The 17,689-nt window shown below is 35.5% G+C and overlaps 1 protein-coding gene across 1 annotated transcript; it reads right to left on the bottom strand.

Moving 5' to 3' along the window:
- Positions 1-4,190: 4,190 nt before the first annotated feature.
- Positions 4,191-6,234, bottom strand: LOC123321044 (piggyBac transposable element-derived protein 3-like). Its single transcript, XM_044908549.1, has 3 exons — positions 6,221-6,234; positions 4,305-6,022; positions 4,191-4,207 (listed from the first exon to the last, which is right to left on the bottom strand). The coding sequence occupies exons 1-3, from the start codon at positions 6,232-6,234 to the stop codon at positions 4,191-4,193; spliced, it is 1,749 nt and encodes a 582-aa protein (XP_044764484.1).
- Between the last annotated feature and the right edge of the window lie 11,455 nt (positions 6,235-17,689).

The raw sequence follows: 17,689 nt of genomic DNA on the forward strand, positions 1-17,689 counted from the left end.
TTTCAATAATTGCGTTTTTAATTGTAGAAATTTCAACAACTAGGTTTAACAGTTTTCATGTTACTTTAATAAGTGATAAACGTTTTTAATTACGTCTGCATTTGTTTTAAAGGACCTGATAATTTTGCACAAGTGCAAATTATCGATAATTTGCACTAATGCAAAATTATCGCCTAATTGTATACTCATTGGCTAAAACAACAATCAAAAATTCGGAACATTGTTGTCTGTCAAATTTGACAGATGAATAAAATTTTCATAGTAATAAGAAATTATTTGTCTCCTCATTTTGAACTATACATATTAATTTTTTATTACTTTGGAAATCTACCCGAACCTTTACCTAAGTGAAAACATTCAAATTATTCTGTCTGGTCATCCAATAAATTCTCAGAATATTTAAAACTGTATATTTCTAAACTTTCGAATAGTCATCAGTTAGGTAGAGGTTCAGTAGAATTCCCAAATTAATAAGATTTTACTATGGTTCAAAATGAGACGATACAAATAATTTTATTAGGGTTGGTTTATGCTGGATGGTATCTTATTCCCTAGTCCCTAAATCACGAAATAAGATTGAAATTTTCAGGTGTTTCTATGTGAAACTGCAGTATAAGCCCACTTATAAATACATAAACAAGCCTTTAAATCTGGAATTTTATATTTTCGTGTGGCTAGAAACAGTTTAAGGGATTAGGGAATTAGGTACCGGCAAGCATAAACCAATCCCAATAAATAATTATATGAATCTCCTCATTTAGAACCAAAAGAACCATATAGTAATTTCTGACAAATTTGGGAATTCCACTGAATCTTCATCCTTTCCTCTCATCCACACTTTTGTTGAATTTGGTCATCGTTTAAGGGTGTAACACTCTTTCAAAACAGGTACCGATACCGATGTACCGGGTTGTCGGTATATTTTTAACAAGAGCAATAAAATGTTTAATCAATTTAAAGTTAAGGAACTCGACGAACGGATCAGTCTTCTTCGAAGTTCGAATATGATTTGTTCAGTTCCGTTGTGTGTGAAAAGCGGAAAAAAAATTCTTTCAAGTGTGAAATTTCGTGAGAGAAATATCTCAAGAAAAAATGTCTGCGAAACAAACCAGTCAGGTGTGGCTTCATTTCTCCAAACCGAATGAAGAAAAAAGAGTGAAGTGTTTGTATTGTGGTCAGCAGTTATCGGTGGCGAATAAGTCTACAGGCTCTTTGATCCGACATTTATCGAGGAAGCATCCTACCCAACAATTGATAGGGCAGTCATCATCGCAGATTACGACAGAAAGAAGAGAAATAAGTGCTTCCAGTTCCTCCACATCCGCAACTGAAACCGTTCCTGTTGCAGCATCAACAGCCTCATTACCACTAGCAAACCGAAATATTTCGCAAGCAGTTGGCACTGCAACGCGCCCTGTTTATGAATATTTACCTAGACCTCTGCCTATCTGAAAACAAAGGGAAATAGATAGACAATTAATATCTATGATTACCAAAGATAATATCATCCTTTTAATTTGGTGGAGGATGAACAATTCAAAAAACTAGTGAAATTATTGAATCCTAGTTATAATTTACCGACTAGGAAAACCAAATAAGTACCAACGATTTATCAAGAGACTGTTGACATTGTGGAGACGCGACTAGCGAGAGCTTCGGCTATATGCCTAACTATGGATGGGTGGACTTCAAGGAATAATGACAGTTTTTTCAGTATGACTGCTCATTATATTGTTGAAGATAGTGATAGGACTTTTTCATCCTCCGATTTGTTTGGGTGTGATTCATACACTGACAGACATACGGGGAAAAATATCTGTGAAAAAATTAAGCAGATTCTGTCCAGATGGAAAATCGATAACATAATTGCAGCCATCGTCACAGATAATGCCTCCAATATGAATCTGGGAGTGAGAACAGGTGGTTGGCGTCATTGGGGTTGCTTTGCACATTCCCTCAACCTGATTACCCAATCTGGTTTGAAGGTTAAAGAGGTGCAGGTTGTGGTGGACAAAATCAAAGCCATTGTTCGGTATTTCCACAAAAGTAGCCACCCAGTTGACCATATCTCATAACAGTTATGAAGCAGAAATGTATCCCACGCTCCTTGTTTTATAACAGATATATCACACTAAGAGTACAAATACAGAGCGCTTATGTAGCAGCTATGCTCCTATGTCCGCCTCAAACAAGGAACACATCTCCTTTCTGAAAGGAGCATGAATAGTTCAAACATGGATCATGCAAATATTTGTTTCATGGGAGATCTATATATATTACGTTCATGTGCTATGTTTATTATGTTCCATTTGTTATTGAAAATGCTTTCAAAAAAAGCATGAAAAATTATGGAAATTAATATAAGCTATTGCAATATTGAACTCGTATTTTGATTTTTCAAATAGTGTGTATTTATCGATCATTTTTGAAAATAGAATTGATTATTGTTCTCCAAGAAAAATTAGGGCATGTCTTTCTGGTCTTTGCAATTTCCTGCATTCCAAAAAAAAATAATCAACAGTTCATTAATGCAGGAAAGTGCAAAGACCAGAAAGACATGCCCTAATTTTTCTTGGAGAACAATAATCAATTTTATTTTCAAAAATGATCGATAAATACACACTAATTGAAAAATCAAAATACGAGTTCAATATTGCAATAGTTTATATTAATTTCCATAATTTTTAATGCTTGAAAAGAATATTATATGCATATTTCATATCTTTCTGAAGAAAATTTTTAATATAAGTATATGATTTATTCATTTATTTCTGCATATGAGGTACATGCAACACGTGAGGAAATAACTTATATCGAAATTTACACCAAACAGGACATTATTTATTCAAATATAAGTTTTATATGCTGGATATAATAAAAACATAGCCTATAGGACTGCTATGAAAATACGAGAAATGATTTTATTGACCTACAGTTCGATATCCATAGCACTTTAATTCTTTTCATTAATTCACACATTTCACTGGAAAATCACTATGACACACAAATAACTTATAAAACGTTCAATATCTGCACTTATTAACTTTGAGTAATCCACTATTCAACTGACAAAACGTCTAAATGATAATAAATACATATCGAAACGACAGCAGTATCAATAGCATTTCTCACAATCCTCCATATTTGTTTACGTTTTACAGCGCCCTCGACGGTAGTTTAAACGCTTATGGTGTCATGCTATGTTCATGATCTCAAAATGATACATGGCAAATAAAGAACAATGTTACAAATATAATACGTGGATATCAGGGAGCGGGAACATGAAATTTACAAAATGTGGATATAATTTCGATACAGCACAGGTACATCTCAAATATCGCATCAGATACGTAATGGTTACAGAAAAATAACACATAACAGAGTTCCCCATTCGATCTCCCAAGAAAACATAACAGATATGTTACTGGTCACTTGGGCATGCTTTGGTAAAATTGAAGGAAATGCAGGAACATTTGGGGCTTCCAATTTTGAAGCTAAAAAATTACGTACCCACAAGATGGAATTCCACCTACGACATGTTTAGACGTGTGTTATTCATGAAGAATGCATTAATATCTACGGTGGCAATGATGAATTCATCTAGGAGCGAGGATCAGGTTGAGATGTTGAGTAATGAAGATTGGATCATCGTCGAACAATCAATGCATGTTCTTTCAACGTTCGACATGATTACAGAAACCATAAGTGCTCAGAAAAGTGCGACCTTGTCTTCACTTATAATTTATTATAAGAAGTTGTCTAGACATCTAAGTTTAACGAATTCCTCAAATTCATTGCCCCCGGTGGAAAATTTGAGGCATAAATTACAAACGGAGCTATTGAAGAGATTTGGTGACATCGAAGATAATGAATTGGTGTCACAAGTTACAATCTTGGACCCCCGATTTAAGAAGTTCGGTTTCAACGACCTATCGAGGCACAAGAAAGCCGTTCAAAGTATGTACCACAAGGTGGTTAACCCGTTTTTGCCCGAATTATCCAAATATTTAGACGCCCTCATGCCCGAATTTTTTATTTCACTGAAATAAGGTTTTTTTACTTCCTTTAGTCATCAAATGAACATTTAAGCACATAGTTTCACACATGATGTGAGAATACACTCGTAAATCCGCAAAAAAAAGTTGTTCCAATATTGGAACACCAGGAATGATAGGTAGGGTCTAATTCCATTAGGAAATATTGAAAGCTGTATGAAATTTAAATGTATTTAATTAACACCTGATTTTATTCTACATGAAAAATCTTAAAACATTGTTCATGGAGATTTATAGAACATTTCTCACATTTTTTCGTTGTATTTTTTCTGCATATTGCACAGCGTCCTTGCTTATCAGAAGGAATCATCCAATGGTTATATCCATCATATCTTATGTTCTGCTGCGTTCTGGCAATTATTGGTTTGGATGATTTGGGTCGTCCTCCTCCAATACATGGATTACTATATTTTTTCAAATAAACGTTGGTGATATCCCTTCTGAATTTTACGAAATCAATTTTTTCATTATTGGGCTGGCGTCTGTAGATTTGCCAAGCATTATGAAGAGCTGAATCTAAAGAGAATCCGAATAGAGCCCACCACCACTTCTTCGACTTTATGCTTATTCGGTAATTATTTATGTTTTGGTCCATACGATCCACCCCTCCCATGTTTTTATTATATTGTCCAATGACGTATGGTTGCGGCACAGGTATTTTTTTTTTCTCTGCAGACACCCATCTATTTACCTGGCCAATAGGATTCACGGGATCACAAGAACTTACGGTTAACACGGGACGGTTATCGTTCCACGACGTTAAGGTTATTCCCGTAGTTCTGTCGGTCATGTAAGTATACGAACCTCTAGGTGTTTTCTTCACCTCCGACTTCGATGGTAGAGGACAATGTTCAGTCCTATTAGGATTTATGGTACCAGTATATCCATAACCCAATTTCTGCAGTTCATTTACAAGTTTCAGGGAAGAAAAATATCTGTCGCCATATATCTTGAATGGTACATGAGGGGGCAGCTTTGACAGTAATGTTCGCACTACTGACCCTCCTACACCTAATTCCATATACTGCCTGTTATTCTGTTTACCCTGGTATGGATCGAATTGTATCAAATAACCACATGGATCGCATAAACACCAAACCTTATATCCATATCGAATCGGCTTTCCCTTTATAAATTGTTTCGTGCCATGCCTGCCAAAGTAAGGAATCATGCTCTCATCTATGCTCATTTTTTCGTTCATAAAAGCATGATCTAAGAAACGCTTATTTAGCATGTCAAATATTGGTCGTATCTTCGCAAACTTATCACTGGGAACTAAGTTCATATTGTCTGCACAATGAACATACTTTTTTATTTTATCAAACCTATTGCGACGCATAGCATTTGCAACCATAGGATTATACGTATCGGAATCCACCTCCCATAACATACGCCATCTCGGTACTTGAAGATGCCCCGAGAGAAACAAAATACCTACAAAGCACTTTATCTCATCCACTGTTATGTCAAAATTATAGTCCCCTTTTTGAGTGGCATATAGGACGAACATTTCCTTCAAGTAAGTCCACAAATCCATATCAAAAAATACTTCGAAACATGTAACTGCGTCGGGGTGTTGCGGTGGTGGACTCACTTTGGGCGAGATAAATTCTGGAAAGTTGATATCCAAATCGCATTTTTTCCAGTCCCGTTCAATAAATTTACGTCTTATATCTGGAAGAAGCTGTGCCAGTGGAATCTCGTCCTCACTATCCCAATCTTGATAGTCATTTGAAACCTCCCCATCCTCATATATATAAGTGGTACCATCCAAGCCGTGAAACTTTGCAACAGCTTCAGCAGCCAATTGACGCCCACTAAGGTGATTTATATTCAGAGTGGGCATTTCATCATCATCCGAATCCTCTTCCGACATCTGACCATCATTTGGAGGCGTAATGAAAATGTCAGCCTTCCAAAACTCCTCATTTTCGACGAGATCGATGAGTTCTTCCGTTGTATAATATCTGGAAATATATTATTATATATCCATACCATCCGTTCCCAGTATTCCAATATTGGAACGAATAATAACGTAGTGCTGATAAGCAAAAAAACAATCTTTTTTCGAAACATAAGACACAAATGATCAGAATATGAGTCACTTTGAAGGCTGAACCCAGAACCCTTCAAATAATTTCATGTAATAATAAAGAAATACTTACTTTTTGGAAGCCATTCTCGTCACTGAAAATTTCCTGAAGAATAATGCACGCACGAAAGACAAAAGAACTATTAGAAGTGATTCAAGCAAGTCTGAACAAGTAAACATTGATGATGAACACATACGGCCATCTGTCGTCTTGATACGATAGATTCGCGATTCGTGGAGGGGGAAAAAGTGTGTATGTCCAATATTGGAACACTGGGAACGACTTGGCAGTGTCCAATTTTGGAACACCGGGTAAAAATGGGTTAATATAAAATGTGATGATATCACAACATCTTATCCACAAGAAAAATCAGCTGATGTCGAGAAGAATCCGAAAACGGATAAATATAGTGCCTTATGGGAGGAATTCGATTCAGAAGTGAAAGATTATCTGAATCCAGTAAATCCTATGGCTTCTGCCATAGTGCAGTTAGATAAATATTTGGATGAACCATTATATCCAGATTAGATGAGAATGGGTTAGTGCAAGATCCGTTGATATGGTGGTAACAACGGAAACAAATATATCCCCGGCTGTTTCAACTAGTTAAAAGAAGGCACTGCGTATTAGCAACTTCAGTACCATAGTGGACAGATAGCCAGTGAAAGAAGAGGGAGACTGAAGCCAGATAAAATATCCCAAGTTGTCTTTTTGAATTATAATTTAAATAATAAGAATTGATTGTTATTTATGCGGTTCAACTTTTTTTTTCTATGATCTGTTTCTTTATTGCTAATAAATAATTAATGTCGATAGCATTTTCTTCTCGAAATGAAGAACTTTTGAAATATGTATTTTGCACAATTATTACAAAGGCCAACAAAATGAAAAAAAAATTTGGTGCCGGAAATCTAACATCTGATTTTAGATGTTTTTAATGTGCTGATTCCAAAGATGCCACCAGATTTTTTCTATCAGCTCTAGTTTCTGAGATACACGTTACAGGTTAAATGGTATATTTTTTTCTGATAAAGGACAACAAATAAAGAGGTAAATGTGTTCTTTTACATAACGGTAACAAATATGGCTCAATTCCTATTGGTCATTCTACTGCCATGGAGGAAGAATATGAAACAATAGCATTAGTTTTGAGAAAAATTAAATACGAAAAACATCAGTGGTCAATTTGTGTTGATTTAAAAATGATAACTTCCTCCTTGGACAGCAGAGTGGTTATACAAAATATCCTTGTTTTTTGTGCCTTTGGGACAGCAGAGCTAAAAATGAGCACTGGGTTAACAAAAATTGGCCTTCAAGAGATGTCATGATTCAAGGAATACAAAACGTGATCAACGAACCTTTGGTTTCAAGAGAAAAAATCTTACTTCCGCCCTTGCATATCAAGCTAGGCCTAATGAAGCAATTTGTGAAGGCTTCAAATCGAGATGGAAATTGTTTTAGGTATTTGTCACGTAAATTTCCTGGCATTAGCACGGAAAAACTAAAAGCTGTTATATTTGATGGTCCTCAAATAAGGCAACTTGTTAAAGATTCACAATTCTCCACATCAATGAACGAGACTGAATCTAACGCTTGGAGTTCATTTGTTCAAGTAGTACAAAATTTTCTTGGCAATCATGAAGCAGAGAATTACGTAGAATTAGTGGAAACTATGCTTTCAAATTTCAATATTCTCGGCTGCAACATGAGTATAAAAGTTCACTACCTCCACTGCCACCTAGATCGTTTTCCAGAAAAAAGGGGGAAAGATTCCATCAGGATATTGAAAATATGGAACATCGTTATCAAGGACGATGGGATAGCCACATGATGGCGGACTACTGCTGGAGCCTTCAGCGAGACTGCCCTAGTAAACTCCATTGTAGAAAATCGTATAAAAGAAAATTTTTATGTGATTAGTGACTAATGTAATTATGTAAATTAAGTTTTTGCATAAATACTTAAATCCATGTGTCTCTGTTTTTTTTAACTGTCAATAGTAATATTATATATTATAACAGTTATAACGTAAATTATATACACAATTTTTTTTAAAAATCTCAAAAACTAGATCTGATAGACAAAATCTGAGAACTTTTTTACATTCTGCATCCAAAAATTACTCAGGAACAGTTAAAAAATCGCAGGCACCAAAATGTGTGTTGGCCTGTGTTATGAATAATTGTGAAGTCTATGAATTGATAATTTTCAGTTTTACTAAATTATTCGAATGAATATTCTAAAGCCTCGGCTAAGGCATCATCTATGGTTCTAGGGCCTGATGGTGTTCCTAGTTTCCTCGTCAGGAATTCTAATGATGTCCTATCAATCCCGCTGTTGCATATCTTCAACATGGCTCTCAGAGATAGCAAGTTCCCATCGTGCTGGAAAATGTCTAAGGTTGTCTCGGTGTTGAGAAGTGGTGACCCAACTAATTTAAAAATTACAGGCCGATCTCTCTTCTTTCGAATTTTGCAAAGCTGTTCTAGATCGCACTATACCAGAAAATATATCCTGCTGTGAGGCACTTGATGAGATAGGAACAACATGGCTTCATATCAAAAAGATCGTGTACTACTAATCTGGCGGTTTTCTCCCAGCACGTTTTTGAGATTCTGGATAGAAATGGCTAGGTGGACACTATATACACTGATTTTCAGAAGGCGTTTGATAAGGTTGATCATAAACTTCTGATACATAAGTTGAGAACTCAGTTTGGCTTCTCTGATGATCTAGTTCATTTTTTTATGTTAAATTAATGGAAACAACAATTCCGAAGGAATTGTCGTTCCAATAGTGTGAGTTAGTCATGAACTATCATAGGAAATCCCAGAGAATTCGAAAAATTCAAGTGCAACTGTAGATAGGTTTCGGGATCATTTTCCCTCGTCAGTACAGTATAGCACTGAATCTCTCGAGTGGAGGATGGTGGTCTTATGCGATCTTGGGACGTCGCTTTGAGATATCTCAATTCCTTCGGAATTGTTGTTTCCATTAATTTATCATTCTTCCGATGCGCCCGGTTAGGCGCTTGGAGTGCTGTACACTGTACAGTACTTTTTCTTTTTGTATTTTTTTATGTCCTATCTGTCGTGTCGTCAGCAGTTTATAGACCTGGAGGGACGCTTATCTGTACTTTATGTTTCTACATCTCACACGAGATGTAGAAATATATAATAAAGTTCTTATCTAGGTCCACTCCTGTTTATTATTTTTGTCAATGATCTGCTCCAAGGTCTTGATGGAGAGGACAGCTTTGCGGGATGGCATGGTGGAATGGTGATAGCTGTTGAGCAGCTAATTAATTTTGTTCGTGCATGTCGACGATTTTAAAATATTTTGTGATATAGGCTCTATTGAAAACTGCGTTCGCATATAGCGTGCCCTGAACTCACTGTTCATTTGGTGTGGCAGAAATCTACTTCCATTGAGCATTTCTGAGTGCAATATCGTCACGTACACCAGGAAAAAAAACTATCTCTTGTATAGTTTCAGTCTTGATGGCAGCGCTCTGAGCAGAAAAACGGAAATAAGGGATCTTGGCATCGTCTTCGATCAAAGATTTACATTTGTTCCTCATATTAGTCATTTACTTAGTACGACGTCAAGAATGTATGGATTCATTGTGCGTAATAGTACACCGAGAAAAATCTTTTATACGACAAATAGAAATTGTGACTTGCTATAGGCACAAAGAACTTTTTTTATTTGCTACAAGTGTACGTGTTTTCTGACACAAAGTAACTTATCATAATTAAGCAAAGGTACTTGCAGTTCGTATTTCATTTTTATTCAGAATAACTGACTTTATTGATCTGATCCAAGTATCTTGTGTTACTTGATAGGATATTGAACTTCTTTACTGCAACTAAAAAAGTTGTTCGGCGCAAGTAACAGTTGAATGTACACTAAACATAATTTTTCTATAACCCAAGTATATTTTTCACTTGCAGTTAGTGAGAACTTATGTCTGTAACACGTAACTTTCTCACTCAGATCTCATAAATAGTTTGTGTTGGTGATTAACTTTTTTGTTCACGATAAGAGTCACTATTACTTACCGTAAGTACACACGGTCACTATCGTGAGTACACAGTTACACTTATCATAAGTACACAACATCATCTATTATAAGAGACACTGTTACTAACCTTAAGTACAAATTGCTACATACTTCCAGAATTTTTTTTAGACATTAATTCCACTAGTCAATTTTTTTTAGTGCTTAAAGGGTGAAAGCTGTATTAATTTCACTCCCTAATTTTCTTTTTTATTAACTCATTCTTGTAAGTTATACCATGAGAGTTAATGAAAAAGAAAATTATAAATGGGGGGAATATTAATACAGCGATCACTCTTGGAGTGAAAAACAATTAAGGAAGTAGTGGAACCTCATCAATCAAATACTATACTTTTTTAACATTATATATTATTTTGAATGCTATAGCCCTTTGAGTGAGTATTGATGTTTGCCTGTTTATTTTTGTATACAAAGCAAACTTCATGACTCATATAAATATATGGGAAAGTGAATAATAAAAAATAAAAATAACAATTCAACTTCTATATTTTTGTATACATTTTTTACAGAAAAGTAAATTTCACTGCTTAAGATTGTAATGGAAAATATACGTTAACATCTCAAGTAGAAATTGTAGTTCATTTAATATTATAATAATATAACATAAATAACAATCAATCTATATCCTAACAGTAAAAAAACGGGCATAAGGAATAGAGTAATTTAAGGCTGATGACAATAAATTGTTATATACTTCTTGTCTTCGACTTTGCTGATAGTAAGGTGTAATTGAAAATAAATATCTTTTTCCAAAATGCATTTCCTTTATTTGTATGTAAATGATGAAGTGAATTATCCATATATGCAGATATTTAATGTCAAACAAATTGTATAGTATGCAAATAAACTATTATTATTATTATTATTATTATTATTTCATTAGTAATGAAAACTTCGTATGAAAAAAAATGTTCATTAAAATTTTTAATTCTTATTTTATTATAAATAAAACATATGACATCATTGGTCGCATTCAGCGGACGAAACAGTTGCGCAACTGTTACCAAACGCTAGCGTAAACGTTCGGTGACATATGCGCTACATTCTCAACACGTTCTGGAGCGGACGCCACTTTTGGGAGCGGATTTGATTTGTGCTAGGTAGCGGTAGCGGAAAGGAGCGAAAGTTGGACTTGAACTGAGTAGGTAGTTGTTATTTAGTGTGGAAGATGCACGAGCTTGAGTTTGTTGAGGAAAATGAAATGAAAATTGATGGAAGGTAATAAAGAAGGATGTTAAATAAGTTATAGGAAATATACTAGAGCAACAAAGTAATTCGTCAGAATTCTAGGTTATGTTTTTCACAAAAAAAAAACTGACTTAACCAGCACAAGGTTAACGAAACTTAAAAAATCCGTTTGTTTACGTCTTTCCTACAGACTTGTCAACTAATCAGCTGATAGTGACAGCTCGTTGGACTGCCTTATCCTATCTCGGCTTGCCAGCGAACGTTCAACATGTTCCCGACCGCTACCGCTACCGATGGGTAGCAGAAGCGTTTTGCGCTCCGTCCGCTGAAGGCGACCATTGCTGCTGACAACAATTTTTTCAGTTATCCCAAATGCTATTTCATCTCCATCTTTCAACATTATCAACTGTCCTATGTATATTGCATTTTTCCTATAGTAATCGATTGAACTGTCGAAAATTTTCCATTGAACATATTTGAAATTTTCTCATAATTCGAGCATTCTGAGAAAAAAGCCTCTATATCCAAAATCATTTCAGAATTTTTAATTTCGAAACAGTTATCATCAGTTAAGCCTTTTTGCAATAAAAATTTGTTAGCAAGCTTCAACTGATGCTTTAATGCCAAAGTTTGTGTTATGTTTACACGGGATGCAACTGTATTTGCATTCAACTTCGATTCCCTATGTTTGGCTTCAAAGCGCAATGTACTCATATGTATAAGTTGGCCTACTTTTTTCATTATACGGAAAATGCGTCAGATTGTGGTGTTTGGGTTTGAGCGAAACTTGTGTCAATTTTAGATACAATTCGTGATGATCGCTGACTAATCTAATTTTTCATAAGTATTTTTGTTGACACTTGATGCAAGTATAATAGATAAAATTTTCCTGAGAAATAAGTACAATTTCCAAAAGAGCAAGTTAATCTCAACTCATATTCAGGATTACAATGAATCGGATTTTTCGAAGATGACATAATTTGTTTCAAACACCGAAAAGCATCTTCACATTCCTTTTTTTTTCACATTTCCCCTTTTCGCAATAATTGGTGCAAGGGATGTGAAATCGTTGACAAGTTAGGCACAAATTTACAATAAAAATTGACCATTCCCAGAAATGACTGCAATTCTTTCACATTTCTTGGAACGTTAGCGTTTTTAATCGCTTGAATTTTATCATCACACATATGAATACCATCTCTACGAATGACATAGCCTAAGTATTGAATCTTCTCTTGAAATAATTCGCATTTTGATGAAGTAACTTTCAGACCAGCATCTTGCAATGTCTGTAGAACTTTCTGAAGGCGTTCAAAATGTTCCTTTTTATCTCGACCAAAAATTTAAATATCATCTTAGAAAAAAATTGTTCCCTCCATGTTATATAAAAATGATTTCATATTTTTTGCAAATTTCGCTGGTGCCCTTCAGTATGAACTCAAAGATGTACCTTAGGTTAGCTCAGTATGAATACTATATACTATATACTTAATACGAGTAATTTTAAGGGTTTAACGACTCTTTTGTGGAATGTAAATACTCTTTTTTTCTCAACCAAGCTTTCGCAATTATTTTATTGCTTCTTCAGGGTTTCTACAATATAAAATACAAAGATCAATTCAATATAAAAACATTTCTCTTTTAAAATTACCGAAAGTGAGGTTAAACGTTTCACTGACTTCAACAACGCATAACATACCTCGACTACAAGTAGTACAGACAGAAATTATTTTTCGTTTTTTCGTCATGTATATCTAGTTTTTATTCAGTCAATTTCAATTTATTTGTCCAAATTTCTTTTATAACTCTCACTCTATTACGTCACATTTAACATTTGTAAATTTCAATGTCATGATCACAGAATACACAAACCACAATTTCTTGTCAAACAGTTCTTCTTCATCATCCAACGTCTGCTTCCCGGCTCCTGTTCAGTCTCATTTCCAGTAAATAGCTGTACATATTGCTCAAATTATTAGTGTCACTTTTTTTATTCATTGTATTTCCATTTTTTCTTATTTTTATCATCTCATGTATTAGTCGTTTTTGATAATTATTTTCCGTTTTCAAAATTTTTACATTTTCGATATCTGCTTTGTGATTTAGATTTTGGGCATGTATTGCCAGAGCACATCTATCTTTTCCAGTTTTTATGTCTGACTTATGTAAAGATAATCTACTTTTCATCCACTGCGAAGTCTGACCGATATACACCTTGTCACAATCCAGGCAACCTATCTGATAGTACATAAACTAATACTATATACTTATATACTTATACTAAGAGGTGATGGTAAAGAACAATATTTGCATGCAGCTTATGTTTTGAATGTGTATTGATATTTACATTGACGAATTGTTAAATTTTTATGGAGTGGATTGAAGTGACATTTGTATAATTGTGATCATCCTTGACTTCAAATTTCAGTCAATGTTTTTCCAGCAGTTCTATGTTTTATAGAACAAAACCAGTGACCAGATGAATATCTTTCAGATATATCATTTTGTATCGTCTATGAACATTAAAATTCGAATTGTACCAAATATGTCGATTAATATCTTTAAAGAAGATCATATATTGAAAAAACGTTTATTGGATATCTTAATTTTATAATCATGATGAAATTAATTTTCAGACGGGAAATAGATATCATATACTATATATGTATATCTATCTGATATCTATCTGACTTTGTTTAGACGCCTAGATTACATATATAAAACATCTAAGTAAAATGGTCGAAAAACAGTGAACAAATAAATTTCTTCTAGATTTGTCATTGCTAGATCATCTTTAAACTTCACGATTCCAAGTGTTCCAAATAATGATAAGAAGTCAATGTCATCTATTGACTTCCGAAATTAATTATTCATAAACCATATTTCTACGATAGTCAAAAAATTTTGGACTAATCAACATCTTCCTAGTGTATTTTTCAAATTCATATTGTGTTTTATCATCTAAGTATCAATGTTAAAAAGCACATGTAAGTATTCGTATTCTTACTGATGGGGATGTTTTTTTAGGAGACTTAGTATCAGGATATTGAAATTCGTGAAAATTTTCATATGATAACACTGATTGGACAATTTTTATAATATAGTATGAATATTTGGTACCTATTTCAAAACCAATAATGGTGAAGAATGAAATTATTGATTAACCCAAGATACCCTTGAGAGTCTTGAGGAAAAAGGATATTTTTCCGAGTTTGCAGAAAATAGGTGTTTGGTTGAAGGATCGAGAGATATGCGATTAGAAGGACTAGACACGAACTACGATCGGGTTGGATCGCTTGGTGGCGAACTCTTATCGCAATTCACAAGAAGCCGCGAACCGGCCATGGGCCAATAGAGTTAAAGTTCATAGTGCATAGCCATTTGAACTTGAACATTCAACATTTTCGTTAGTATACAACCCTTCTTTGTAAAAAGGTCAAGTCGGCTAGTGATTGTGTTCGTTTTTTGATTAGTGATTTGTGCTGTAATAATTGAACAAGGTGAGTGCAATTTCTACTTAGGGTAGTTACAGCAGGTAATCCCTTCACACATTAATCAAATTGCTTGAACATAGGAAAATACTATTTACTTCGATATGGTATTATTGGTATTAGTTTGGATTTGTTCTCTGTTGAAAATGATATCCAGTTATCGTTTTCAAATACTTACCTGAATTTTTGGCTACAATGAATTGAAATATAGGTAGATTTAAAATAGAAATATCTTTCATAGATCAATCGTCTAATAAAGTCTATTAAATGATATTTTTTAGATAACTATTGACAATTCAATACTATTTTGTTAGATAGGTACTATTATATTATATCTAAAATGCGGTCCTCTGAGGAATATCAATCGAAAATTTGACGAATAATCGAATATACAGAGTTTGAAATCTTCGAGGAAATATTTAGATGTTTTTTAGATCATTTAGGAATTCGAATATTTTTTCGTATTTCGATGTTCGAATTGAAAATTTTGTTTGTATCCATTGCAATAGTTGCCTTAAGCGAGACACGCTTTTCGGACGAAGGTAGCTTGGTAGAACAAGCGTATACTTTTTTCTGGAAAGGCTTGCCGGAAGGCGAAATCAGACAACATGGCGTTGGCTTTGCCATTAGAAACGACCTGGCCGCCAAACTTACCGAAAATCCAGTTGGTATCTCAGAACGTTTAATGACCCTACGCTTTCCTGCAGCGAATAACACGTTCGTGAACATCATTGCAGTATACGCACCCACTTTGAACTCCTCTGACAACTTGAAGGACACTTTCTACGAAACACTCGTTGCTACATTAAGTAAAATCCCAAAACGGGAACGAATTATTCTCCTTGGAGACTTCAACGCCAGAGTGGGCCGATGTCAAGACTCGGAACTATGGCCGGGAATAATAGGGAAACACGGCACAGACAGCATCAATTCGAATGGAGAACGTCTGCTGGCTCTTTGTGCAGAACACAATCTGTGTATAACGAACACCTATTTTATTACGAGACCCAATTCAACGGGGACCTGGCGCCACCCGCGCTCGGGGCATTGGCATACCCTCGACTATGTGATCGTGAGAAGAAAAGATCTGAAAGAGGTGTTGGTCACTAAACCCAGAGCAGATCTGGAGTGCTGGACTGATCATAGGCTGGTAATCTCGAGAATGAAAATCTCAATGCGCCCAAAATACCAACGCAAGCCAAAGTATCTAAGAGAGCGCCTTCAAATCTCCAAACTACAAAACCCTTCTACGAAGGAAAGATTCACAGCTGCCGTCAAAGATAGCCTAACACCACCGGATTATAACGACGACATTGAGACTCATTGGCTTCGCTTCAAGTCATCTCTCACCAATACAGCGAAAGAAATACTGGGCACAAAACGCTCCCGAAAATCCCCAGACTGGTTTGCCGATAGCGAAACTCATATCGCACCCCTTTTGGACGCAAAACACAAAGCGATGAAAACCGCAATTAACAAGCCTGGCGATGTTGCAGCCCAAAAAAGTTTTATAAACATAAAACGCGAAGTCCGTCGAGAAATAAGAAAAATCAAAGATAGCTGGTGGAAAGAAAAAGCAAGGGAAATACAAGCTTACGCCGATAACCATGACTACAGGCGTTTTTTCGAAGCTATCAAAACTGTTTACGGTCCGAGCAGAAAAGCTAGCTTTCCTATAAGAGATGCTCATGGAGCTATTCTAACTGATGATAGAAAAATTCTCGAAAGATGGAAGGAGCATTATTCACAGGTCTTGAATCAAAATAACGAATCGGATTTATCCATTTTAGACCAGCTCCCCGCGTATAGTCCGATGACATCGCTTGATGATGAAATCTCAACGTCGGAAATCATAAATGCGATTAAAAATATGAAAAATGATAAGTCACCTGGTCTAGACGGCCTTCCAGCGGAGATATTCAAAGCCTTGGATGAAGACATTGTCAATAGTCTCCTAACACTATTCCGAAAGATCTGGGAACAGGGAGATGTGCCACAAGACTTCAGAGACGCTTTAGTTATCAACCTCTATAAGAACAAAGGCGATACGTCGAATTGCAACAATTACAGGGGCATATCGTTGCTTAGTGTGGCCGGTAAAATTCTCTCGAAGATCATGGCTAATCGTCTGGTTCCACTCTTAGAAAAACTATCACCTGAATCCCAGTGCGGCTTTAGACCAAATCGAGGTACGGTGGACCTAATTTTTACACTGCGACAGTTACAAGAGAAGGCCCGTGAACAACAATCAAGGATTTATACAGCCTTCATCGATTTAAGTAAGGCATTCGACTCGGTGAATCGGAGAGCGCTATGGAAAATCATGGAACGTCTTGGAATACCCGAAAAATTCTTAGCTGTGTGTAAAAGCCTTCATACCAACAACACCGCCAGAATACAGCATAATGGCTCTACAACCGACCATTTCCCAACCAACTCCGGAATAAAACAAGGCTGCGTATTAGCGCCTTTACTGTTCAATGTTTTCACCATAGCCGTATCGATAATTGCAGATATGAGTATGCCCGTAAGAGGTGTTGGGATAAGATTCAGATTTGACGGAGGCCTGTTTAACCTGAAGCGCCTCAGAGCAAAAACCCGTACCAAGTTTATCACGGAACTTCAATATGCAGACGACTGCTCACTCATCGCTAGCAGCTCGGAGGATCTACAGATAATGTTGGACACCTATAAACATATATACGAAGCTTTAGGCCTTAGACTCAATATCGACAAAACCAAAATCCTGGTTAGTCCGCCAGAAAGCCTTCAAACAGATAT

The sequence above is a fragment of the Coccinella septempunctata genome, chromosome 9 (genome assembly GCF_907165205.1).
Source record: "Coccinella septempunctata chromosome 9, icCocSept1.1, whole genome shotgun sequence".
NCBI lineage: Eukaryota > Metazoa > Arthropoda > Insecta > Coleoptera > Coccinellidae > Coccinella > Coccinella septempunctata.